The sequence below is a fragment of the Equus caballus genome, chromosome 17, assembly GCF_041296265.1.
Source record: "Equus caballus isolate H_3958 breed thoroughbred chromosome 17, TB-T2T, whole genome shotgun sequence".
Classification (NCBI taxonomy): domain Eukaryota; kingdom Metazoa; phylum Chordata; class Mammalia; order Perissodactyla; family Equidae; genus Equus; species Equus caballus.
The window spans coordinates 100,185,760-100,211,797 of NC_091700.1; the positions used below are offsets into that span (position 1 = coordinate 100,185,760).

Consider the following 26,038-nt stretch of genomic DNA (forward strand, 5'->3'; position numbering starts at 1 on the left):
AGAGTTCTCCCTACTTATCTGGAAGAGAAAGTCTTTCCATCGTGAGGGAGAAGCATGCATCTACGGCACAAACATGTGGAAGTGATTGGGACACTACTCGAGGTGTGGGCACAGGAAAACTGCACAACAGCTGTGACTGCGAAGGATGACCCGGACGTCCACCCCCCAGGACTTCAGCAAATTGTTACCCCTTGGGTTGGCCTCACCCTCTGTCCCCAACCCCCACCGCCTGCCCCGAGGTCATTTTATTCCTCACTCATGTCCTAACCAGAGAGAAGGCAGGAGCGACAGGAGGAAGGACACCCGGGGCCGGTTTTCTCCTGGGTCCTGACTTTGCTATGAGATTTCTAGGGTTGTTGAAATAAAATGAGGCTTTGGGGTAACCTGTAGGTCTGATTTCTTCCTGACTTTATGTATTCCCTGGTCCATCGACATCTCCTTTACGACAGTCTCGGCGCTGGTTTCCCTATTTCCGTTTTTTAATAAAAGCATAATTTGAAAAATATTTTCATCTTCCCCATACTGTGATTAAATTAAATATCGCGTTTTCTCATTTTATAGGAGAAATTTACCTGTTTTGCAAAGGAGCAGATTCTTCGGTATTCCCCCGAGTGATAGAGGGCAAAGTGGACCAGATCCGGGACAGAGTGGAGCACAACGCCGTGGTGAGTGGCGGGCGGAGGAACAGCCTCCTGCCCGAGGGGTCTCACGTGTGGCGTGGGGGTCGGCAGGGGCGGCACGTGCACAGCTTGGGAATCCCCCTTGGACCTCGCAGGTGGAGCTCTCTGGGCGCCACCCTCGCGCATTCAGTCAGCAGACATGGCGTGTGTTCCCCGCGGGGGCCGCGCTGGCTGGTTGGGGTTTGGGGGTCTGAATTGTGGTAGGTACAGCAGAAGATCCATCTTTCTCCCAAGGGAGTTCTGGTGATTTGCCTCAGGGGTCAGTGCTACGCCTTCTGTGGCGGCTGCACCGTCTGGTTCCTCCCACGTCTCCGTCTGGAGCGTGTCACCTCATCCCTTCCAGGATGTCACCACACTGTTCAGTTGGTCAGCACGTCGGGGCGCTCGCCCCGTCGCTCCAGCTTCCCCTCCGAGGACCACTGGGGTGTGGGAGGGCCATGCGTCCCTGACACGGGGCCACCTCCTCCTGTCCAGCCCCAACCCACAGCCAGTGATGTGTGGCTCATTTAGACCTGTCCTCTGCCTCTGCGCACTGCAGAATTGTTAGAGGGGCCGGCCCTGTGGCCTACGGGTTAAGTTCAGCGCGCCCCGCTTTGGCGGCCTGGGTTCAGTTCCTGGGTGTGGACCTGCACCACCCGTCAGTGGCCAGGCTGTGGCAATGACTCACACACAAAACAGAGGAAGATGGGCACAGGTGTTAGCTCAGGGCGAATCTTCTTCAGGAAAAAAAAAAAACCGTAGTGAATGGCATTGTGCAGGGCGTGAAGGGCTTTGTTAAGGTTGCCAGTGGGAGAATCTTGAAGACCTGCTGTGAACGCTGACACTCGCCGGGTGTGTGGACCCTGCATCCTTTCTCCGGCCAGCATCAGCCCCACAGTGCGAGCCTCCGTGGTCTGCTGGGAACCCAGAGCGACACCTCCCACCTCCACGTGCTGGAGGGTCTTCCCCTTACGTATCTGGAGGAGAAAAGGTTCCCTCGAGAGTGAGAAGCATGGGCGGTGTTATTTATGGTGACTTTACAATCCGTCTGCCTTTTGTTTTACAAAACTGCATTGGCACATGTTAAACCGTACGTATGTGCAGTACAAAAGTAGATCCGTCTCAACATGTGTTATCCACACGTGCAGACGTTACCGCCAGCAGGACGGTGAGCGTGTCCACCTCCCCAGTGGTGTCCTCGTGCCCCCGAGACTCGCTCCCTCCCACCCACACCCACACCGAGCTGCTTCTCTGCTATCACTGTCGATGACTTCACACCTTCTAGAGTTTTACACGGATGGAAGCATGAAATACGTACGGTTTTATCTGGATTCTTTCACCCCACACAGGTGCTTGGAAACGCGCCCACGCTGTTGCAGGGACGCGGGGCTGGGCGGTGTTCCACTGTGTGGATGGACACGGTTACTAATCCACCTGTCGGTGGGCATGGGGCCTGTTTCCAGTTTGGGGCTGTTGCAGAGAAAGCTTGTGAACACTGGTGTGGTGTCTGTGAGGACACACTTCCTTTCTCCTTGAGAACACCCATCTTCTCTGTATCCTTGTTCCTCTGTGTGCACATCTCCCTTTTCTGGCTGCTTCTCAGATTTCTGATTCTGTCTGCCTCGCCGTGGAGAGCTTGTGTTCCTTCTGCTCAGGTCACATGAGCTTCTTGGATCTGTGGGTTTATAGATTTTTTAATCAAGTTTGGAAATCTTCTGGCCGTTATTTCTGCAAATATTCTTTCTGTCCCCGCCTTCAGGAACTCCAATTACCTGTCGATTAGGGTGCTTGAATGTGTTCCACAGCTTACTGAAGCCTTTCCTTTTTCCAAGTTCTTCTTCCCGTTTCATTGTAGACAGTTTCTCTTGTCCTGTCTTCAGGTTCACTAAGCTTTTCTTATTTGATCTTTTGTTACCCAGCGTCCCACCCAGGTTTTGCCTTCTCAGACGCTGGAGTTTTCATCTCCAGAAGTTCTGTCTTTTTAGTATCTTCGTGCCTCTGCTTGGCGTTTGGAACACATGTAACACAGTGTAGTAACCGTCGTGTCCTTCTCTGCTCATGTGTCGTTGGTGTTGGTTCCGGGTCGGCGTCGGTTGGCTGGTTAACCTCATCTTGGGTGCTGACTCTCCGCATGCTGGTGCCTCCCAGCAGACCCAGCCCGTGGTGCTGCCTTGTGGAGGTGGGGCATCCGTGTGTTTCTGTGGACCGTGGGTTTGTTCTAGGGTGCAGTATGTTCTGTTAGCTGATGGCTTTATGATGTGTCAGGTGGGTCCAGAGCCAGTTCCGCCCTCGTCCGGAGGCGAGGCCCGGGGAGTGAATGCCTGTAAACCACGGCGTCTCCAGCCTGGCTCCTGGGGACAGCACTGTCCCCTTCTCCTTCCTAATGGCTGTTCCTGGCCTCTGGGAGTCTCCTCAGACACACGCCCCTCTGTCCTCTGCAGACACTCGAGGGGCTGTTGCGGACTCTGCAACCTGTCTCATGCTCATCCTGGGAACTCCACACCTCTCCCTGGAAGCTCTCCAGGTCTGCACTGGGCACTGTGGGGCCCGCCTCATGTGTAACGTTTTACCCTGAAGTAATTACAGAGTCCCAGGAAGTTGCAGAGATGTGCGGGGGGCGCTTTCTCCTCTTCCTCCACTGTCTCACGTCTACGTGCCTGAAGTGTAGTATCAAAACCCGGGAATTGACGTGGGTCTAAATTTCTGTATATTCTGTCATTTTGTCTCCACAGCAGCCGCCGTGGAGCCGTCCCTGCTCTAGGTAGCTCTCGGCAGAGCCGAGTAGCACTTCCCCACTGCGGCTTCACTCTGTTCCTCGCTGACGGCTGCTGCCGTCCAGCGAGTATTCGCCGGTTTTTCCACGACCTGAGTGTCCTGTTGGGCAAAGTGTCTCTTCATGTCTTTTGCCCATTTTCTTTTTGTTTTTCTTTTTTTTTTTTTTTTCAAGGGAGACTAGCCCTGAGCTAACATCTGCTACCAGTCCTCCTCTTTTTGCTGAGGAAGACCAGCCCTGAGCTAACATCCGTGCCCATCTTCCTCCACTTTATATGTCGGACAGGATGGTTTGCCAAGTAGTGCTATGTCCGCACCCGGGATCCGAACCGGCGAACCCCGGGCTGGCGAAGCGGAACATGCACACTTAACCACTGTGCCACTGGGCCGGCCCCTTTTGCCCATTTTCTAATTGGATTATTTGGGGCATTTTTTTGTTTTATTCTTAGGTTGAATTTTGAGAGTTCTTATGAATCCTTTTTCATATTTGTGATTCACAAATATTTTCTCCCAGTTGTGGCTTCTGTTGTCATCCCCTTAAAGGGTATTTCACAGAGTGAAGTTTTTAATTTGGATCGCATGTGTTGTGTCGATTTTTCTTTCTGCACCTGCTTTTGGTGTCACATCTGAGGACTCTCCCTGACCCCAGGGACCAAGTATTGTCGCCCACATTTGCTTCTAAAGGGTTTGTAGTTTTATGTTTTACATTTGAATCTATGATCCATTTTTTATTGTGGTAAAATACATATAAAATTTGCCGTTTAACTGTTTGCAGGTGTATAATTCGGTGGCATTAATTACATTGATAATGCTGCACAACCATCACCACTATCTGATTCCAAAATTTTTCATCACCCCAAACAGAAACTGTACCCGTTAAGCAAAAACTGCCCATTCCACCCTCCACCCAGCCCCTGGTGACCTCTAATCTACCTTCTGTCCCCATGAATTTGCCTATTCTGACTATTTCATTTACATGGAATCATATAATATTTGTCCTTTTGTGACGGGCTTACTTCACTTACCATAATGTCCTCAAGGCTCCTCCACGTTGTAGCATGTGTCCGAACTTCATTCTGTTTTATGACTGAATGATATTCCATTGTCTGAATATAGTGTATATGCCACGTTTTGTTTATCCGTTCATCTATTGATGGGCACTTGGGTTGTTTCCACCTTCTGGCTGTTGTGAGTAAGGCTGCTATGCCCTTGAGTGTACATGTGTATGTTCGAGTCCCTGTTTTCAGTTCCTTTGGTTATGTGCCTAGGAGTGGAAATGCTGGGTAATTCTAATTTGTTTAACTTTTTAAGGAAATGCCAGACTGTTTTCTACAATGGCTGCCCCGTTTTACATTCCCACCAGCTGTGCATGAGTTTTTCAATTTCTCACCAACACTTGTTATTTCTCATTTTTTTATTATAGCCATCCTAGTGGTGTGAAGTGGTATCTCATTATGGTTTCGATTTGCATTTCCCCAACGACTAAGGGTGTTGAACCTCTTTTCATGTGCTTATTGACCATTTATAGATCTTCTTTGCAGAAACGCTTATCCAAGTCCTTTGCCCAGTTTTTAATCAGATTTTTTTCCTCGTTGAATTGTAAGAGTTCATTGTATTTTCTGAACACTAACATTTTATCAGATGTATAATTTGCAAATATTTTCTCCCATTCTGTGGGTTGTCTTTTCACTCTCTTGATAGTTTCCTTTGATGCACAAAAGTTTTCAGTTTTAATCAAGTCTAATTTATCTATTTTTTCGTTGGTTGCCTTTTAGTGTCATATTTAAGAAACTATTGTCAAGGTCATAGATTTGCCCCTATGTTTTTTTCTAGGAATTTTTAGTGTTAGCTCTTGTATTTAGGCCTTTGGTCCATTTTGAGTTAATTTTTTTTCCTGCTTTTTTCCTCCTTGACTCCCCCCAGTATATAGTTGTATATTTTAGTTGTGGGTCCTTCTAGTTGTAGCATTAATTTTTGTACAAGATGTGAGGTAAGGTCCGCCCTCCTTCTTGTGCGTGTGGATCTCCAGCTTTCCCAGCGCCATTGTTGAATAGACCATTCTTTCCCCATTGAGTGGTCTTGACATCCTTGTCAAAAATCGTTTGACCATGTATGTACGCAAGGTTCATTTCTGGGCTGTCAGTTCTGTCCCGTTGTTCTGTGTGTCTGTCTTTGCACCAGGACCGTCTCGTTTTGCTCACTGTCCCTTTCCAGCAAGTTTCGAAATCAGGAAGTGGTGAGTCCCCCAACTTGGCTCTTTTACCAGACTGTCGGCTGTTCTCAATCCCTCGAGATTCCCATGAATTTTAGCTCGAGTTTTTCCATTCCTGCAAAAACCGCCATGGGATTCTGATAGGGGTTGCATTGACTCTGTAGATGCTAGATGGCTAGATGGGTCGTGCTGTTGTCTTAGGAGTGTTAACCCTTCCAGTCCGTGAACACACGGTGTCTTTCCGTTTACTTAGATCTTCTGTAATTCCTTTCAGCCACATTTTATAGTTTTCAGTCTTCTGCTCTTTCACCTCCTTGGTTTAATTTATTCCTAGGTATTTTATTATTTTTGATGCTGTTGTCAATGGAATTTTTTTAATTTCCTCTTTGGATTGTTCATAGTTAGTGTATAGAAACACAGCTGATATTATGTGTTAATTTTGCATCCCGCACATGTGCTGAATCCGTCTATGAGTTCCAACAATTTTTTTGTGGACTCTTCAGGGTTTTCTACATGTAAGATCCCATCATCTGTAAACAGAGATAATGTTACTCGTCTTCTTTTCCAATTTGGATGCCTTTTTTTTTCTCGCCTGATTGCTCTGGTTAGGAATTCCAGCGCTGTGTTGAATAGAAGTGGCAAAAGCAGGTGCCTTGTCTTGTTCCTGATTGTAGGGGAGCTTTTGGTCTCCACCACGGAGTGTCCCAGGTGGGGGCTTGTCGTACGCGGCCTTTGTCATGTTGAGGAAGCCCCCTCCTATTCCTAGTTTATTGAGTGATTTTATCATGAAAAGCTGCTGGATTTTGTCAGATGCTTTTTCTGCATCAATGGAGATGATCATGAGGGTTTTTTCCTCATTCTGTTATAACGTCGTGCATTACATTGATTTTGTATCTTGAATCACTCTTGCGTTCCTGGGATAAATCCCACCTGGTCGTGGTGAATAGCCCTTTTAATGTGCTGTTGGATTCCTTTTGCTGATATCTCCTTGGGAATTTTTGCATCTATTTTCGTAAGGGATATTGTTCTGTGATTTCCTTTGCTTGTAGTGCCTTTGTCTGGCTGTGATTGTGTGTCAGTGTTGTTTTGTATCTCTCTCCAGGATTTCGGTAGTACTTAGATGAGGAGTGGGGGAAAGTGTGTCTACTCCACGCTCCCGTGTCTCCCTTTAAAGTCAAGGTTCTGATTATCTCTGAAAGCTCCCGCTCACCATTCACAGCCACTCTGGGTGCTGGGGCTGCTCTGAATTCTCTTTCCTGTAAGCCTTTTTCTTGCCATACAGTTTGCCTGGCATGGGAATGAAGTCATGGACCCTGTGTATTTTATGATTTCTTAGGGAGAGTCCGAGAATTTGTTCTGCGGTTCATGTCCGTGTCTCTAATCTGTAGCTTGATCACCGTGTAGGCTTTCACCGAATGTCAGCAGCTTACTTATCCAGCAAAAGTTAATGCCAGGTGTTCGGTGAAGCAAGACGCCTGAGATGCCATGTCAGCACCCGCGTAGCGTCAGCGCTGGGAGGGGCCCTGGGGAGCGCGTGGTGGGGCCACAGCTCTGTGAGCGTCCACAGCTCCAGGCGGGACTGTCCTGCCTTCCTGGACAGAGACAAGTGAGTTTCTCGCTTGCTCCTCTTTACCAGGTCAGCGTCTGGAGGATGGGCGTAAAGGTTCCAGAACGTTCCTGGAGAGTAGGACTCCAAAAGAACGCTTCTTTGGTCCCACCCCTTCCCACGTCCCTTTCTCCCTTCAGGCTCTGAAGAGCTCCAGGGACAGGAGAAGCGGGAAACCCTGCGTGGTTGTGTCCTTCCACTAAATGTGGAGAAATGGTGTGAAATGGGGAGTGTTCCCAGAGAGTTATGGGGAATGTGAACTCATGATGAAAAATCTTTTTAAAAGTCTTTAAAACCAGTATTCTCAGAGAATTTGGACTGATTATTTAGGGGACCGTGGTTCTTTTCTAGGGTCAGTCGGGGCTGAAGGAACAGGGGAAACAGAAGGGAGGCCTCCCTGGGTGTCCCCTAGACCTTTGTGATGGCTCCACTCGTCTTGGTGGGAAGGTGCTTTGACTGACGGGATGAAAGTGCCCCGTGTGCGTCCCCTTCGGGCTCTGAGAGTCCAGCTTCCCTGTGCCTCGCGGGCCGGGGTGCGCATGCTCCACATGTGGCGGCATCAGAGCTGTGATCACAGTAAAGAACTTGTCATTCTTAGGTTCTCATGTCTCTCTCATGGACCCAGTAGGTTTGATAAATAACCTGGCACATTTCCTTCAGTGAGTGCTAAGATCAGACTCCCCACGGAAAACTTGTTACTTGGAAATATCGCTTGATATTTCCCATAAAATTGCACGTTATTATCCTTAAAAAAGTCTAACTCTTCACTTGTCTCAATTAAGGAACAAAGTCTCGTCTTTTGATGGCCCTGATTTGTGTAATTTGCTCCCACGTTTACTAGTTTGAAAATTTTGCCATCCATGATGATTATCTGTATTTAACACGACCGTGAATAACTGAGTCGTCAGTGACCAGCTTCTTTGAGGAGTGGTTGGTCTGTAATTCTCTGGTTAGCCGTTCTAGTTAGAGGAGACACTGAGAAAGCTCTCGGAAAGCCAGGTGATGCTGGAATTCACGTTAAACCTGCGCTGTGTCCCACAGGAGGGCCTTCGGACTCTGTGTGTTGCCTACAAGAGGCTCGTCCAGGAGGAGTATGAAGCCATCTGTACGCTGCTGCAGGCCGCCAAACTGGCGCTGCAGGACCGAGAGAAGAAGCTAGCAGAAGCCTACGAACAGATCGAGAAAGACCTCATTCTGCTTGGTGCCACCGCCGTTGAGGATCGGTAAGGTCGACGCCGCACTGACTTTAGAACAGACGGTGCGATGGGACCGCAGGCAGGTGGGGCTGCCTCGGGGGGATGTCAGCCCTGCCTGATGTGGACGTGTTTGCGCGTCAGGAGGAGACAGGCTGTCTGGCTGCGTCCGTGGAGTGACCGCAGGGCGCTCGTGGCGGGGTGATGCTCACTCGACCTTGCGTGCCTGAGAGGGCGGACGTTCCCACTGTCCCGGGAGAAACCAGAAATCATCAGCATTTTCACATCGTGTTGTCAGTAGTCAAGATAGAGGGTTATTTTTTTTAATTATTCTTTAGAATGGCGTGAATAACTAATTCTGCTCCTAAATTTGTTATTGGTTCTTTCCAAATACACGTGTAACATTTTAGATCTTAATACACTCAATGTACTTATTACTCACTGAAGAAATTGTAAATAATGAAGTAGAAAATTGTGAAAACTAATAATAATAACTGGTAAGATTACCAACTACAGATTTTCAAATACCTCCAAAGGAGGAGCTCCTGATCCGTCCTAGTTCAACGGCAAGGACCGGAGTTCCTTAGGGCTCCAGCACTGGGACGGGGCCATCTGTCCACTGTGTTGTCCTGGGAGCAGAGCGAGAGCAACAGACTGCAGTTTATTTTGAAGGAACGGAAAAGAAATAAAATACCCCAATTGAAAAGAGTGAAGCGGAAACGTCAGGAGATTTACGGAGAGTTTATTTCCAGGAAAGTTTGAAAGTCTTTAAGGTCTGCATCGGTCCAGAACTTACATCCTTATCTCGAAACCTCCGTTTTCCCAGTGTCTTTACCAAGCTCCCACTGAGTCCTCAATCTCAGTAGAGTTTTGGCAACAGAAGAAGTTTTGGTTTGTTTTTTTCTAAGTCTGTCCCCTCATTCAGTGCAGAATAGGACGGCACTGTAAAGGTAAGTACGTGCCTTGTGCACAGGGCAGGTTTCAGGGTGTGGGCCGGGTTTCCGAGGGACCCCGGGCGTTAGGAAGGAGAAGAGTGCTCTGTAGGGTGGTGTTGCCTGGGATAGGGGGGGACGGTCCTGGAAGGAAGGGGCGGGCGGTGGCTCTTGGGGGTGGAGGGAGCCGATGTGCAGGGCCCGTCACGGGCTGTGGGAGCAGACCCGCGGGGAGCTGGGCCCTTGGAAAGGTGAGAGCAGACACCTAGGGGTGAGCCTGTGCGGCCAGTGGCTTCGAAGTGATGACACTTGATTACAAATTATTTCTTTAAAATCCCCAGTCAGCATCTTTGCAAACTGCTCTGGGCCTCAGTTTCCTTTTTCCAAAAAGATGATGAAATTAAAGGCGGTTTTTGTCTATCTCGAGGATAGTGTATGATCTCGAGACTTCGCCTTGGAAGTCTACCCCAGAATCTCACTGAACCCCTTCCATTTGTTAGTGCTTGACAGACGCATGATACGTTACTTCACACGCCTACCGAAAGCAAAGACTCTAAAATCGAGAAAAAAAGAGCAGGCCCCAAAATAAGGCAAGCAAAGTTTTGATGCCCAGCTTCCTGGGGCAGCAACACGGCCTGACCAGTGTCAGGAGAGCCGTCCATCTTCAGACACGTTGGGGAACCTCTGCAAGGGTGGGTTTTGCACACACAGAATGCGGTGATGGTGAAGTCCTCACCCCGTGAGGTGGTTGTAAAAATGAAATGTCATGAAATGCTTCACGTGGCCTCTGACCCGTGGGGAGCCTGCCAGGCGAGTGAGCCGGTTAGGATCACGGCTGGCGTTCCCGGCCTTGTGCATCCCTTCAAGGTACCTGGGCGCCAGTCAGAGCGGTGGGAAAATTAGAGCAGTTTACACCAAAGGAAAGGTAGTGGATGTTACCAGCCTCCTCTGTCCCAGATCCCATTTCTCTCTGGTTCAGACTTTGCTGTTGTTTTTGCCATGGTCCTTCTCATAATGGCCTAAAATCCTCTCCAGGGAGCGAGTCCCAACCAGACGGAAAACCGCGTGCTTGGCAGACGTCGATTTTACGAGGAGCCGTTTTACTCCTTACTATGTTATCCGCGTTTGTGTATTTGGTGTTGGCAAGTGTTTTGTTGTAAAAAGTTAGTGCATAACTTTAAACGCAGGTTCGGGCACTTGACACTAAGATCATGAGCCAGCGGCCCGGTGCCTTTTGCTTTTGAGAGGTGAAGGTATTTCAATCACACTGCTTCTGCAGTTCCGTATTTTGATTTGCTGCGCCGGTGCCGACGTCTGCTGCGTTTCGTTCTGCTCTCCCCAGGCTCCAGGAGAAGGCTGCCGACACCATCGAAGCGCTGCAGAAGGCCGGCATCAAGGTCTGGGTGCTCACAGGAGACAAGATGGAGACGGCAGCGGCCACCTGCTACGCCTGCAAGCTCTTCCGCAGAAACACGCAGCTGCTGGAGCTGACGACCAAGAAGCTCGAGGAGCAGAGCTTGCACGACGTCCTGTTCGAGCTGAGTAAGACAGTACTGCGCTGCCACGGGAGCTTAACCAGGGACAACTTCTCGGGGTAGGTGGCGCCCTCCATCCCCTCGCCAAAGATGCTCTCAGAGCCCCGGCACGACCTCCGCTCACAGGGTGGTAGCCTCAGCCCCTTGCTGGGCACATGGTTCTTCCTCCCGCATCCTAACAGCCTCAGCCGGCGTGGTCACAGTGAGCAGGGGGGTCGTGACCAGAGCTGGTTCTTTTTAGCAACTGTGACGTGTCTTTTTTGCATAAGAGTGTGTATGCATAAGGGGGTGCGTGTGTGCCTGTATGTGTGTGTGTGCATGTGCATGTGCATGTGTACATGTGTTCATTTTCAAACTGCCAGCTCAAGGATGCAAAAAGACTTGATTGAGTCACAAAATATTGTGAATGGGGATCCTTCTCATCTGCTTCTAAGATACACAGGGGGCTGTATTGTGGATTCCTTGGAGCATCTGCCAGAGCAGGGAGGGAAATATTAATAATGCATGGCTGTTTATCTGCTAAGACAAAACAGCATATGCCTAAGAGTTGGTTTTTCCAGGAATATTCAGGAATTTATTCTGGTACACTGTATCAGTGCTGTCCTTGCTGGTGTTGGATGCATGATCTAAGATTAGATTTCATTTGAATCATTTTAGATTTTCGTTAATGTAGCTAAAGAAAAAGCAGCTCTCTGTTTGCAAGTTTTCAATTATTCATAAGTGGTGCAAAGATATTTCCCTTCCTCTGATCCGCAGAATTCCTTTAGGGCATTAGAAATGCTCCCTGTAGTTTAGAAACCCAGCAAAGAGCAATATTATGACCATGCTCTTCCCCGTTCAGATCATCCAGGCAGAATATCAAGGAGATATTTAGCTGTAAAGATAAAGACTGAGGTTGGCCAGTGTGTCCAAGGAGTTGGGGAATAAAGACTGACCTCTTTAGGCTGCCAGATGGATTCTGTCCTCTGTTCAGAAATGCCGGAACCTGCGCCCGAAGCCACAGTTAGAACTGTGTTTGCCTTGCCTTAGTGAAAGGAGAATGTTGAATGAAAACCCAACTTTAAAATGTAGTCGAAGGTGTTGCATCCAGTACTGTAAAGACCATACTAGTAAAACAAGAAACACTGGTTTCTTAATCCCTTGATCGTGGAATTGTAGCGTCTGTAGATACCCCCAAAAAATTATGTGGTCTTCTGAAATCTATGGACTGAGTTACTGAGTAATCTCTCTGATTTGTATGATCTAACAGCCTTTCAACAGATATGCACGACTACGGTTTAATTATTGATGGAGCTGCGCTGTCTTTAATAATGAAACCCCAGGAAGATGGAAGCTCCAGCAACTACCGAGAACTCTTTCTTGAAATCTGCCGGAACTGCAGTGCGGTTCTCTGCTGCCGGATGGCGCCTCTGCAGAAGGCTCAGGTCCGTGCTCCCTGTCCCTTGTCATCACGTAGTGATCGGGGGTATGTGAACGTTGAACACCATTCGTTAGTTCCTGCAATGTCTGATTTTTTTTTTTGAAATCTAGCAGGGTACCGTCTTTTTAAAATAGAAGCAAGAATGTTAGAAATTGGAAACATGGGTCCTGTTTGCTTGTCGTGATTGCTAAGAGGTGACTACATGAAATGGATGACCCTTTTGGTGCAAATGCCAGGAGAGGGGTCTCTGTCTGACCTCTCATGTAACATAAAACCGTATTGCAGAGATGCAGTCATTTATAGGGATCTGTCCCACAGACGGATGGAAGTCCACTGGCGTTATTGAGTACCTACTGTGTGCTAGTTACAGACACAGGTATGAACCCATTTGACCCTCAGAATAACCCTTTTAGGTGAGGGAGGTTATGCTAGTTTTACAAATGAAGAATCTAAGATGCAGCAAATGGGGATAACTCGTGTACAAGGATGAGGGCAGTCAGAATTTGCCTTCCAGTCTGTCAGACTCCAAATTCATGTTCTGCCCATGCGCGTTGTTCGCGTGGACACACTCCTGAAGTACGTCTTTAAATGTTTCTAAAGCATTATGGAATACCTCTGCACGTGCGTGTCCTTCTGGTGTCAGTAAACCTGCAGCAGTTTCCACTTAGTTAGGCCATGTTTTAGCTACACTAGACGGACCTCTCTGGCGTTGTTCACGATGGAATTCCATAGCCTCTCGGACCGACCCAGCGGTCAAGGTAAAACCTGAAAACGACGCGCACAGAGGTCTTCTCAGCGTCCTTGCACGAGCGCCACGCTAACCCGGCTAGTGACTGTGTCACTGAAACGTAACCCCAGGATCTTGCCGGTGATTCTCAGCAGAGACGAGCTGAGACTGGGGAGTTCACTCACACTCCCCTTGGGGTGAAGACGGTTTCATGCCCCCCACCACCCCAGGTGTTCGATTCTGTGGAAACCTGTGTCATTACGTCCAGAATGGCAACTGGGGGTGTTGTGTTTGATCTTCATGTGTTCTATGCTACTTTTTTTAGGTTCTTAACTGACTTTTGCAAACTTTTATACACATTAATCTGTGCTTCCGTCTCTCATCTTGAAACAAGAAGGCAGTCCACACATTTTTTCCTCCTCTTTTCAGTCTTATAGCTTGAGAATCATTACTCTTAAGCACATAAATGGAAAAATGGACTAAAAATTTGGAAAGTATTCATTGGATTGAATTGTCAGATTTGATTCTACACGTGTGACAAATTTGAAAATTAAAATAGCATTGAGAACAGCTTATTTTTAAAAACAGATACTTGATAAGAAATAGCTTGGACTAGCAAAGTCTCTATCAGAACGCAGTGCACGTTTTCCCCTATATATTCAAATGTATTACCCCGTATGCGTAAATATGTGAGCGTGGCAGCAGCTGAGGACTCCTTCGTGTATTTCGTGTCTGTCTTCCGAGTTCACCTGCAGCCTTTCTCAGCTCATCCCTTGTCATCAGCCCTCAGCTCCTTTTGCTGTGTTTGGTTTTGCTTTCAATATGAGAACACTTTAACCCACACAGATAAATAGACGGAGTGTAGTGAATTCACTGAGCAAATCCTTTTTCATTTTCCTGGACTGGCTTCACCTCTGTTATTTCTGCCTAGTTAGTGAATAACCCGAGCAGAAATATAGCAGAGGTGTTAAATTCTGCTCTTGTTTCTTTTCCAGATTGTTAAATTAATCAAACTTTCAAAAGAGCACCCTATTACCTTAGCGATTGGTGACGGCGCGAACGACGTCAGCATGATCCTGGAGGCCCACGTGGGCATCGGTGAGGCTCCTTGGCCAGGCTCCCGGCACATCTGGGTAGCAGACCTGTCTCTTCAGTCAGGCGGGAGGGGAGGCAGCCAGAGCGAGGTCCTGGGACGGAGACGGCCCGTTTAGGACGCCATCCGTGGTGCGGTGCGTTCGTGCTGGGGCATGGACAGGAATGGTCTGCTCTGACTGTATTTTGCATCTCAAGTTTTCATGTGATGGAGGGTTCGCAGAGCACGTCTGCTTCTTTCTCGCAGGCGTCATCGGAAAGGAAGGTCGTCAGGCTGCCAGGAACAGTGACTATGCAATCCCGAAATTCAAGCACTTAAAGAAGATGCTGCTTGTTCACGGGCATTTCTATTACATCAGGATCTCTGAGCTGGTGCAATACTTCTTTTATAAGGTAGGGAGGCTGCCTTCTCCTCACAGTTTCCGAGATGGAATGACTCCTTTGTCAGAATGCCTCGATGCCCCGGGGGCGATTGCTGTCAAAACAGGGGTAACTGTCATAAAGGGGGCGTTAATCCTGTTCCCATGACGGGGAGGCCTGTGGCACTTTTCTCACATTCGCAGAATTTCATGTGGAACCTTGTGGTAGGAAGACACCAGCTGTAAAGTGATCGAGGAAGGGGCACTCTTTCTGACTCCTCGAAAGGAGTCCTTGTTCCCTACGCAGTTTGATGCTCCGGTTTGTCCTGATACCTACGTTGCCTCCTCATTCTCTTGAACAAGTTTCCCTTTACGTTCTCTGTGCTCAGAGTGGCCAGAGCACAGTCACGTACGCCTGTAGGGGCCGTTGAGATAGGACAAGAGTTCGAAGCCCACGCCGGCTCTTCCGGAGAGCCAGGTCTTCTGGGTCGCCCTGCCCAGGTGAAGCGGTGTCCTGTGGGCAGCCTCTGAGGGGCTCTGCGGTAAGTGATGGATGCCCTGCAACTAACCAGCCTGTGCCTTGTCTTCCAGAATGTCTGCTTCATTTTCCCTCAGTTTTTATACCAGTTCTTCTGTGGGTTTTCACAACAGGTGAGTCCTAATGTCTGAAGTCAGAGCTCGCCTCAGCCTCATCTCCCTTCCTGGGGGGGTGCTGGGCGGTGGGCTGCAGGGCCACACAGGCCAGGAGCGAGGGAGGTGAGGGAGCAGTGCCTTGGCCTCACTGCCCCTCAGCAGCCCGTCCACAGGCGGGTGAAGGTGCAGGTGTGCAGGGGCCGGCGTCTGCTGACCCACTGGGGCATGTGCTGGACTTGCCTCTGCTGGGAGAGCTGTTGGCTTTCTGACCTGAGTGGACTGAGTCTGAATCCGGGCCCCTCCCCTGGAGTCTCTCCACCGGCGTCTGGCACATTCTGTGTGCCGAGGGCAGCCTTCTGGCGGGAGAGGAGAGACGGGCTCCTCGGGGCGCCCCCGTCCCGTCATTTGTCTGCTTTCCCGTCCTGCTCGGATGGGCTGTGGGCTACATGCCTCATCTGAAGAACCGGAACTGGGGAAAATTGAAGCTTAAAGACAGTCATCAAAATTGCAAACTTTTATGCAACTTTTTTGTTGTTGCGTGTTTGCGGTGGCCCAGCCGGGGTCACAGGTGGGCCTTCTGCCGGCCGTTACTTTAATCCTGACTGGTTGACATCATGAGGCTTTGAAAATGTCCTGGTCCTTCTGTATCTGTACAAAGATGGCTCAGTGTGCATTTTAGAATGCTCTCATGTTTGTGGGTCTTCGCAGATTAGAAAATGTACATATTTAAACAAAGCGTTAAAAAGGTGTGTCAGGATGCACAGGCTGGTCTTCACGTGGCTGTGTCCTTCTTGCAGACTCTGTACGACACGGCCTACCTGACCCTGTACAACATCAGCTTCACTTCCCTCCCCATCCTGCTGTACAGCCTGATGGAGCAGCACGTCGGCGCAGAGGCCCTCAAGAGGGAGCCCTCCCTCTACAGGTACCAGCCTCAGCAGCACTGCTGTGGGGCACAGAGACTCCTGGGCAGCTGCTCAGTGAGTCCTTCAGATAAACACCCAGGCAACTTGTTTAAAAACCAGAAACTTCCAGGATCGCCTGCTGCACTGGCTGCTACAGGAGGTTCTTCGAGCAGGAAACAATCTAATTGAAGTGACTGCACTCAAATTTAGACGGAAGATTTAGGGTGCATTTGAAATATACATATTAAGCCAGTTTGTATTTTCCCGAGCTTTTTCATAGTTAGAAAGACCTGAGGATAAGAGTTTCTATCCTCTTGTGACCTTGGTGAATTTATGACCTAAATTATCCTTTCAGGTCCAAATATTTTGTATTCAGCAAGGAAAAGAAAAGTTAACATATCTGATCTCAGTGTGCTCTTCTCTGCTAAGAAGTATTTTTGTTGTTGTTGTTTTTTGAGGAAGATTGGCCCTGAGCTAACATGTGTGACCATCTTCCTCTACTTTTTATGTGGGATGCCGCCATAGTGTGGCTTGACAAGCGGTGCCATGTCTGCACCTGTGGGATCCAAACTGGCGAACCCCGGGCCAAGAAGTATTTTTTAATAATAAGGAAAAGATGTTTTTCTGCTGTTTTAGAACTGCACTCTAGGATCTCTGGCAGATTCTGTGTGTTACTGCTGTTTGTTTCTTTTTAAATTAAACTTATTTTCAGGAAATTTCAGACCCATGAGTCGTTGTAAGAAATAATGGAGAGGTTCCAGGAGGCTTTGTCCAGGCCCCCGGTGGTGACATCTGACAGAGGACCCTGGAGGGCCACAGCACAGTGTCCCCACCAGGTTCTGACACTGACACCACCACTCATCCCCCTCGTTTCCCCAGTTTGACTAGTCCTTGCTGCTGTGCATGTGTGTGCACATGTGCATACGTGTGTGTGTGGTTCCTGTGCCCACGCAAAGACTCCCTGCCAGCCTCGCGGCCTGCCTCAGAATAGTCAGCCTCTATATGGGATCTTGAGGCATTGGAGCCCAAATTGTCATCACTGTGGGCACTAAAAAGGCAAAGTCGGAGTTTGTCACATCGAGGAACGATGCAGGAGCAAGTCTAAGTAAACAGATGCACACACACTGCTGTGGACACGCATCCACAGGGACTCCTGCAGGTTGTGTCCTGTTGAACTCAGGTGTGAGGAGTCGTGTCACAAGTGTGCAGCCGGGTTGAGCTCTGCAGTCTGTTGTCAGTGGTGAATGCCAGCCCGTGCCTTGTGTCCTGTGTCACTTACTTTCACGGGCAGAGGCGTGAGCTTGGCGTCCCTCTGCCTATAGTGTATCACAGTCCAATTTGAGAGAGAAAATATCCAAACAAACGTCGTTTGGGAACATCCACGTGTAGTGAAACGTTCTGCTGCCAGCAGCTCAGACTGACTCGTTGGTCGTTCCTGTGTGTCGCACAGGGACGTTGCCATTGCGATTCTGCACTGTCCAGTGTGTTTGCTGCCTTGATTGTGGCTGGACGCTCTGCTTCTGTTGTAACGGCCTTGTGCCACGAGCTGTCACGAGGCCTTTGTGCAACCAGGAGTGGTCTCGGCTGAAGTGACCACGTGTGGAGCAGGCAACCAGAGGGCATGAAGCGGGTGACTTGGGGACACGTCCGGTGGTGTAAACTGTGAGGGGAAGCCCACCCGGGATCCGCCTAGAAGGCGCTGTGGGATCAGAGCATGTGCCCAGCCCCACAACAGGTGTAGACAGGGTCAGGCAGAGACGTGGATAGGCTGCGTGAGCAGGGTGACCCCAAGCGAGGGGACCACAAATCCTATGCAGTGGCCGGGTTTCTCCATGACCCACTTTTGGGAGCTTGGCTAAGCTGATATCAGCGGAAGCCCCAACCGTGACCCCACCCGGGGGGCCACCTGTCAGAGCCTTCGTCCTCCTGTCCGCCCGCACGTGCGCTGTGCAACCTCGGGACTCTCTGGTGACTTGGAGCCCCTCCTGGAGGAGGACGGTCCCACAGAGCGCGGTGGGGCTGGCGGGGCCCCGGGCGAGGCTGTTCCTGTGGAATGTGGTCCTGACACCCTCGCCTTCTCTCCTCACAGAGACGTCGCCAAGAACGCGCTGCTCCGCTGGCGCGTGTTCATCTACTGGACCTTGCTGGGCGTGTTCGACGCTCTGGTATTTTTCTTTGGTGCTTACTTCATGTTTGAAAATACTACAGTGACCAGCAACGGACAGGTTAGTGCAAACTGGGTCTCGCAGCCTGGCCACTTGGGAATAAGCCTCAGATCTGGGACGATCGTGGGTCAGTGCAGACCCTCAGCTCAGCCTGGGGACTCCTGATACTGGGGACCCCTCTGTCTCTCTACCAGCCCTGATGTCCATGCCGTGCCCCCCGGAGCTCTGCTGACTGGTGGATTTTTTACCTTAGTTTCCCTATTGCCCATTCGTCTGGGGTTCCGTTGGGTCACCCCGCTTAATATGGGGCCTGACTTCATATTTAACGCATTCTAGTGTTTTTTCCCATGCACCTATCCTAAGGGTCTGTTTGCTCTGCGATGAGTAGATTGATAGTTTCCTGGTAGACGGGTGGCCCTCGGGTTGGTTCCACCGTTTCTGGGGGTTGCTTTATTTGTATCTTGCTTTTTTCTTTTTGCCACTTGCTTCCCTTCCCACCCTCAGATCATGACCACGAGCACACATATGGTAAGACAGCTGTGGGTTTGTCCTTTATGTGTTGGAGTGTGTTATAGATAAAATATTTCCCGAAATATTTTTACACGTGACCTCTTCCGTGTGCTGTGTCAGTAGAAATGCGGTCAGCTGTGGAGCCCGAGTCGTGTCAGAGACGTGTGTGTGCAGTCCCATCGTTTCTACTTGGTGTCTTCTCTCTGAATTTCTGTCAGGATTGCCAGTTGAGTTAGTGATGTTTTCAAAATCAATTTGATATATTCGAACTTCCCTTTGCCTAAAAGAGAGGCAGCATGCTCAGGCATGCGAGGCCTGTGGGGGACGTTGCTCTGAATTGGCAAACCCATGCTGCCCCGGGGACCTGTGGACAATGTGGGGCGGAATTGTTCCTGCCTGAACTCACAGCATTTAACCAGCCGTACAAACCCTATGTTGACGTGGAGGAAGGGCAGCTATGGACAGACATCGATTTCATTTCCTGTTTGACTAGACGGCTCTCTTTTCCCCATTCTGTGTGTCCCTCACACTGTTGGATTGAAGCACAAAGTCTTGCTCCATGTCCCCTGGAATTTGTTTACCCGTTGATTCCTTTGTTTCTTTTTTTTTTCCTCTGCTTTTTCTCCCCAAAGCCCCCCAGTACATAGTTATATATTTTAGTTGTGGGTTCTAGTTGTGGCACGTGGGACGCTGCCTCAGCATGGGCTGATGAGTGGTGCCATGTCCGCGCCCAGGATCCGAACCAGCGAAACCCTGGGCCACCAAAGCGGAGCATGCGAACTTAACCACTTGGCCACGGGGCTGGCCCCCTTTGTTTCTTTTTTCTGGTTACTAAAAGAGGCTGTTATCTCTCATGATAACCTAAACCAATTTTTACTAAATTGATCTTGAGAATTTTAAAAACTTTTATTTCATCTAAAGACTTTACATTTTTCTAGAATTCATTCTTTGTGTTAGTTGATTGTGATGGGATAATTCCTGGGTGCCGCCAGGCCATGAATATAGTTATGTAGGGCTGTCTTATTCTTATGCATCTTCTGTAAGATTCCCTCTGGGCCAGGCTTTAAGGAAGCTCCTACATGTGTCTTCTAAGACTCAGATTCTGTCCTGAGCCGGAAGCCCAGGACCATGGCTGCGTGTCGGCACCGTCACAAGTGCTGTCACCGGCACAGTATTCACAGTTTCCTTCTGCAAGCATTACCCCTCTCACTATATCGCCCTTTAGCTGGACATTTTCATGGTGTTAAAGTCAAGGAAACTGAAGTGCAGATAGATGCAATAACTCCTACAACATCGGCTAATAGAACTCAAACCCGGGGCATTTGGTGCAAATCGTTGTATTTGTTCTATTCCCTGCTGCTGCTTCATTACGTTAACCCCAGTGTTGCACAGTAAACTGGTCGGTGCTGCTCGAGGAGCGCCCTGAGGAGACTGGTGCCAGCAGGAAAGCACCCGTAAAAGGCTCACGTGGCCCGGGCGCCCAGGAATGGGAGTGCAGGGTGACCTCCCGCATGATGCTCGGGCGGCTGTCCTGCACCTGCTCAGACCCCTGCCACCCTCGGGTGACTCCACCAGTCTTCCATCCTGACGCTCCCCGTGCTCCTGGGTCAGGGGGTGCAGCGGTGTTTTTGCGGCCCCCTCCACGTGATCCGAGGATTTCTGCCAACTCCTCGTTCATCTCCTGCTTCCTTGTTCCTGAGCACCCCACAACTGAAAGCTGACTTCTAGGGCGCTGTTTCCGCGCTGCACGTCTGTGCCCCACCCTCCCGCCGCGTGCCTTTGCTCAGCCGTGCTGGACAGCACTTTTCATTTCAACTTGAAACAGTGCCAGAAAGAGAGCCCAAGACAGAGAAAACAGAATCTGGCCTGCACCAGGGCAGCTCGGAAATGCCTCGGGAGCCTGGCCGCTGTTGGGCTGAGAGCCTCGAGCCCGCCCTGTGCTTGCTGGCCTGTCAGGACAGAAATTCAACGCAGTGTCCATCTTGTCCATGAAAAGCCTCTGAGACACGTGGTGGTGTTAGGAACCAGCACACAGGGCAGTCGGGACCAAATAAGGTGTTTCCTGTGGGTTTGTCCACCGTTACACACTTGAGAGCGACAGCTGCTGCAGGTCAGTAATGCTCTGTAGACGCTGGAGAAACTAAAGCCTCGGAGTCATGAGAGCTAGAGAAGGGACCTTCCTGGAGCCAGCGCCGTGAGGGCCCAGGGCAGACGTTTGTGTTCCAGATCGCTAGGTGGACAGGGGCCCGGGAGGCTGGAGTGACGCCATGCCTCGGTGTCTCCGGATGAGCCTTCTCATTCGGGATTGTCAATTCTCAGATTCTCAGTTGCGTTGGGGGAAAAGAGTGTTAGGTCACTCACAAAACTAGAAATGGCATCGTAGGCCGATTCTGCAGTAATTGGATAAACCTGCAGAACTGGAGTAAGGCAAGGGGCTGCCTCGGGTGCCTGGTGGCACCCTGGGTTCCTGAGCAGCGGGCAGTTTGGTGGTTACATTATCATCACTTTCTGAGAGCATCCCTTCCAAACGAGGTCGCATCTCCTGGTGGGGCCGTTTAGATTCTGTTGATGGTCAGTACAGGAGGACCCCTCCCTTTAAAGACCGCAGGCATCCTACGGGAATGTTTACAGTCACGTTAATTAGCGTTGAGGGAGTAAGAGAACCGTTGATAACATTTCTAAAAGAGAAGTTCGCTTATGGAGCATTTTCTGCCCAGACGTCACGAGCCATGGTTGTTTCTCATTTCGATGCCACAGATGAGAATACTAAGGCAGTAATTATTTTATTACAGTCGCACAGCAAGATGTTCCTAGGTGAACACGTGGGAGTTTGGAGCATGTTGTGACGGAGGTAGGAAGCGTCGAGACGGCTGAGACACGAGCCACAGCCTGCCGGCGAGAACAGCATGCCGCGGGCTCAGGAGCTGCGAGGGGCCAGCGCCCGAGGGAAGGGAGTCGGTGTGGCCATGACCGATTCTGAGGAAACACAAGTTATGTTTGTGGAGGAGCATCTTTACCTTTAAAAGTTAAATGGGCCTGGGTTTCAGGGCATCTGTGAGCAGGAAGATCTCCTGCAAGATGGCGATGCTCAGAGGAGAGGGCCGAGTGTGAGGGGAGGCCGTGAACGCAGGTCCAGTGGAGCTGAGGCCCCAGAGCCCTCGCGGAGTTCTCATCGTGGCCTGAATGAGGCTGAAAGTCAGTCACGTTCTCGGTGGAGAGGACAGTCCCAAGAGGCCGTCAGACCAGGGCTCCGTGGTGGGTGGGGAACTGATGCCACTTGGACAGAAACCGTCCCTCTGGACAGCCCTTTGAGAGAGGGGATTGGTGTCACTTCCACGATCCATGGAAATAGTAGAAAGTTTTAATAAACTATTAGCGACTTGCCGGAGGGCTCCCTTAAAGTGATTTGGGAGATGAAGAGGACATTTTCAGAGACGTTGCCTTGACCAGAGAGCCGGGAGCAGCTCCCCGAAAGGACGGGTGAAGGCAGAGCGATGTGGCAGCGTCGCCCGGGGCTCTGACCAGAATTGCCGGTTCCAGACTCCAGATGGTTGTGCCCGGTGCTGCCCACCCGTAGAAGTTACAGCTGAGGCCCATGTGTGTTACTGGACGGGGGCTTTTTCATTCTTTCTGAAATAAAACTTTATTTTCTTTTAAAGAAGCCAAGGAACGTTTCCTGAGAGGCATAGTTCACAGAATCCGACAGACCAGGAACGGGTCAATTCTCAGGTAGTGTAGCATCTCGCGGAAACTAACTCTGTGGAACAGAATTCCAGGGGACTGATTTGTCCCCAAGAGAAGGAGCGTCAAGTACAGGGGTTTCCTTGCTGTGTCCTTGTCTGCGGTTGAGAAGCGTGTCGTTTCCTGACCTCCCTCGTGCTTCCTCCACACGCCGGCCCCTGCGTCCTGCCGCATCCTCAGAGGGAACGGAGCCCCGGAGCTCATGGTCGTCTCCCCTGGCCGCGTCCTCTTCCCTGGGGCTGTGGCATGTCTGTGGTTCTGGCCATCACACCGGCCGCTGGGGCCTCTGCGCAGCTGTCCCGTCTTCACTTCTTCCTCTCCCGTGACCGCCTTGCTGTGAGGTCGTCGTTCTCAGGCTGCCCGTTCGTGACGTGGGTGTTTTCTCTCTCGCCCACTAGGGCAATGTTCTGGCTTTGCTTCAGAGCAGGCGGGGGTGGAGGGGAGTTCGAAAGAGCGTGGACGCGAACGCGGCTGCATTTATTCTTGGCCGTGCGTGGGGCGTGGAGCTGCTCATCGGTGAACGGCTCTCCTGCGCGAAGCCGAAGAGAAGAGTCAGCCTCGTGCGTGTTGTCAGTCACAGCTGCCTCAGGCGTCGTCTGTGCTCTCGCTTTGTGTCATGGGGACTGACGTTTGCTGAGAGCCCCGCGGGGGCCCGCCAGGGCGACAGCACAGTCCATGCAGGGTGGCGCTGAGCCCCGCTCAATCCCTGGCCTGGCCCCAGAGATGATGCCAGGAACCTCAGGGTCTCGTGCGCCCCCAGGTGCAACAGATTGTGGTCCCTGTGTCTTCGGGGTTGTGGTGTGGGCACAAGGAACAGAGAGCTGTGTTCTCTCTCACTCTTGTTTTGAGTGTGAAAGGGGAAAAATACGTGTTAACCAGAGTCTCCTTGGACTGTCTTCCCCCCAGGTATTTGGGAACTGGACCTTCGGGACGCTGGTGTTCACAGTGATGATGTTTACGGTCACACTGAAGGTACGTTCTCGCTCGGTGATGCTTCTCCTTCGGCCCCAGGTGCCCCGGCCGTGAGAGGCCTCCTGTCTGTGAACTGAATTATAAATCCATCCCGATTTACAAATCCACACCCAGCACGCAGCCGGGGCGAGCTCCCAGACTGTCGGGGGCCGTCCTCCCGCTGTTTAAATGGGCCAAGAGCAGACTCAGCACCAGGCAATCGGGTGTGTGAACTGCCAGAATTACTCAGGAGGAAAATGCAAGAATGAGCCTCTTCTTTATAAAAGGATTCAGATGAGAATTCTCTTAAATAGCCAGCAGCCTCACCCCCAGTATAGTCAAAGTATACTTTAATTGAAGCAAATTAACGTGTTGTGGGAAATTCAGCTCTTTTTCAAGTCGAGTCAAATTCTGTATGGGATATCATTATGAAAGTCCCAAAAGCTATCAACCTGAGTCTTAAAAGGGGACACAAAGAAACTGCAGAAGTCCTCTCCTCAGTGGTAACACAGCCAACCGGCTGAGCTGTTGCCCCGAGTCCTCCAAACAGAGAAGCGCATCCCAGGTGCGTTTCCCAGGGACCTGGGCGAGAGTCACTTGGAGTGTTGTGATTAAGAGGCTGTGACGTCACACGTTCTTTTTCTCCACTGGACATCGAAGGTTTTGGTTTTCCTAAACGGTCTCACGTCGGCATTTGGGCTAAAATTAAGACGTGGCAGTTTGTTTTCTCGTTTTCCGGCTGGCTTTCGCGGTCGTCAGGGCTCACACTGACACGGCTCGGTGACGGCACTGACTCGCTGTCTTCTTCCTTTCAGCTGGCGCTGGACACGCACTACTGGACGTGGATAAACCACTTCGTCCTCTGGGGGTCCCTGCTCTTCTATGTTGTTTTCTCCCTCCTCTGGGGAGGGATTGTCTGGTATGCGTTCCAGAAGTCTCCCGTCGTCGTTATCGCCTTCGTAGTCCCGCCGTATCTTTCATCAAGGGCTCAGAAGGCGTCTTCTGTACAACCTCAGTCCTGCGTGCGAGGCATCGTGCCAGGGCCCGGGGGCCCGCAGGGGATCCAGGCGCCTGTGGTCCCTGCTCCTTTGCTCCCACCTTCTCAGTGGGGAGATGCGCTGGGTAATAAGTAATTAGGCTGTGACAAGTGGGGACAGACCCAAGAGGCTAGCCAGGGACCTGTTTCAGATTGAAGGTCAGAGAAGGCTTCTCAAAAAAGTTATTTTGAAACTGAAACCTGGGGAAAAAATCACCGTCATCATAAGAGCAGGTCACACTTCTTAAATGCTTCCCACAAGGAGGTGCAAGCTCTGTGTTTGCCGGCTTGCGTCTCATTCAGTCTCCCCACCACCACGTTCTCTACATAGGAGTGATAGGATGGACATAGTGGGTTCGCGGGGGGCCAGCCTCGGGCCAAGGCAGTCTGACTCCAGATAAAGCCCCGCCCCTAAGGAGGGGAGCCACAGAGCAGAAGCCCTGAGGCAGGGCCTGGCAGGCGGGAGGAAGTCCCCCCCTGACCAGAGAGCGGCCTGGGTCCAGCTGGAGAAGTAAGCAGGGGCAGGCCGCACTGGGCCTGTCGGCCACGGAGGACCTCGACCCCAGCGCCGGTAGGAGGCCATCAAGGGTTTGGCGGAGGAGCAGCGAGTCTGCTGCTCTTTCAGAAGACTACTGTGGCTGCCACGCTGAAAGTGAACTCGTGAGGAGGGCGAGCAGGACAGCTGGCTTGGAGATTTGCAGTAACGAGTCAAGAAGGCCAGGTCTGCGAGGGCCGGAAAGTGGCCGCATCCGGCTTCTGTTCTGGTACCCTCACAAGCACGTTGCTTCTGCCCAGAATGTCCTGTCCAGCGAGCCTACCTGATGAGCTCTTGTTCTTCCTTCAAAACCTGGTGGTTCGTCATCTTTGGTGCTTCCCTGGACACCTCACGGGCGAGGCAGTTCCGCCTCGGGCCCTAAGCATTTGTTCCTGCTTCTGTCACAGCACAGACCGCATTTTCCTATAATTCTCCTATTGACGTTCCCGCCTCCCCATAAGACGGAGCGTTTCCTGAGCAGGGCCCAGGGGCCCTGACCTGGGAGGGAGTGCCCCCTTCCACTGGGTGTGCTGGCCTGGGCCCAGGCCTGGCTGGACATGAGGCCCGAAGCCGTGCCGTCACCACTCTGCATGTCCAGTACTGAGCACAGCTCCTGGGACGCGTAGGTGACCCCTGAGGCTGGGGAGGAGGGCTCTCTGGTCAGTCACTGCCCCGCGGTGCTGGCAGTTGCTGCTGGCCGCCAGCCTCTCGGTCCATTGCTGGCCTCTAGTGGCCAAAGCTGTGCTTTGCTTGTGCTCTGAGACCTGGACGCACAGCGCAAGACGGGCTTTCCCTGTGTTTGCCACAAGCCTGCTCCTCAGGAGCCCTGAGGTCGGGGTGGACGTCCCAAAGCTGTGGCGTGTGAGAGGAAGGTTTCGTCCTGAAGATGTCTCTGACCAGCTCCTGGGCCGTGGGGTTTAGGAATCGTGAAACTGTAACTCAAGTTGAACAGTACAGATATTTTCTTTGATGTATAGATTCACCCGGCAGGGAAGTCATTTCATGCTCTGTATTTTTATAGAACAGTTTTACATGTTTTGTGGCATAAGCTTTAG

At 50.8% G+C, this 26,038-nt stretch overlaps 1 protein-coding gene across 17 annotated transcripts in view; it reads left to right on the top strand.

Annotated features, from left to right (window-relative positions):
* Positions 1 to 26,038, top strand: part of ATP11A (ATPase phospholipid transporting 11A) — a 154,336-nt gene that overhangs the window by 118,237 nt on the left and 10,061 nt on the right. For 15 of the 17 annotated variants that reach the window (XR_011427844.1, XR_011427843.1, XM_070240016.1 and 12 more), the window contains 11 exons: positions 562 to 665; positions 8,291 to 8,472; positions 10,717 to 10,968; positions 12,159 to 12,333; positions 14,052 to 14,154; positions 14,396 to 14,541; positions 15,099 to 15,158; positions 15,938 to 16,065; positions 18,135 to 18,270; positions 23,368 to 23,433; positions 24,228 to 24,331. Coding sequence is in view for 15 of the 17 variants with exons in the window: in XM_070240016.1 (XP_070096117.1) it covers positions 562 to 665; positions 8,291 to 8,472; positions 10,717 to 10,968; positions 12,159 to 12,333; positions 14,052 to 14,154; positions 14,396 to 14,541; positions 15,099 to 15,158; positions 15,938 to 16,065; positions 18,135 to 18,270; positions 23,368 to 23,433; positions 24,228 to 24,331 (1,456 nt within the window). In the remaining 2 variants the exon portion in view is untranslated. Of the gene's footprint in view, positions 1 to 561; positions 666 to 8,290; positions 8,473 to 10,716; positions 10,969 to 12,158; positions 12,334 to 14,051; positions 14,155 to 14,395; positions 14,542 to 15,098; positions 15,159 to 15,937; positions 16,066 to 18,134; positions 18,271 to 18,714; positions 18,739 to 23,367; positions 23,434 to 24,227; positions 24,332 to 26,038 lie in introns of all 17 variants that reach the window. The other 2 variants (XM_023621860.2, XM_023621861.2) reach the window with 1 other exon arrangement.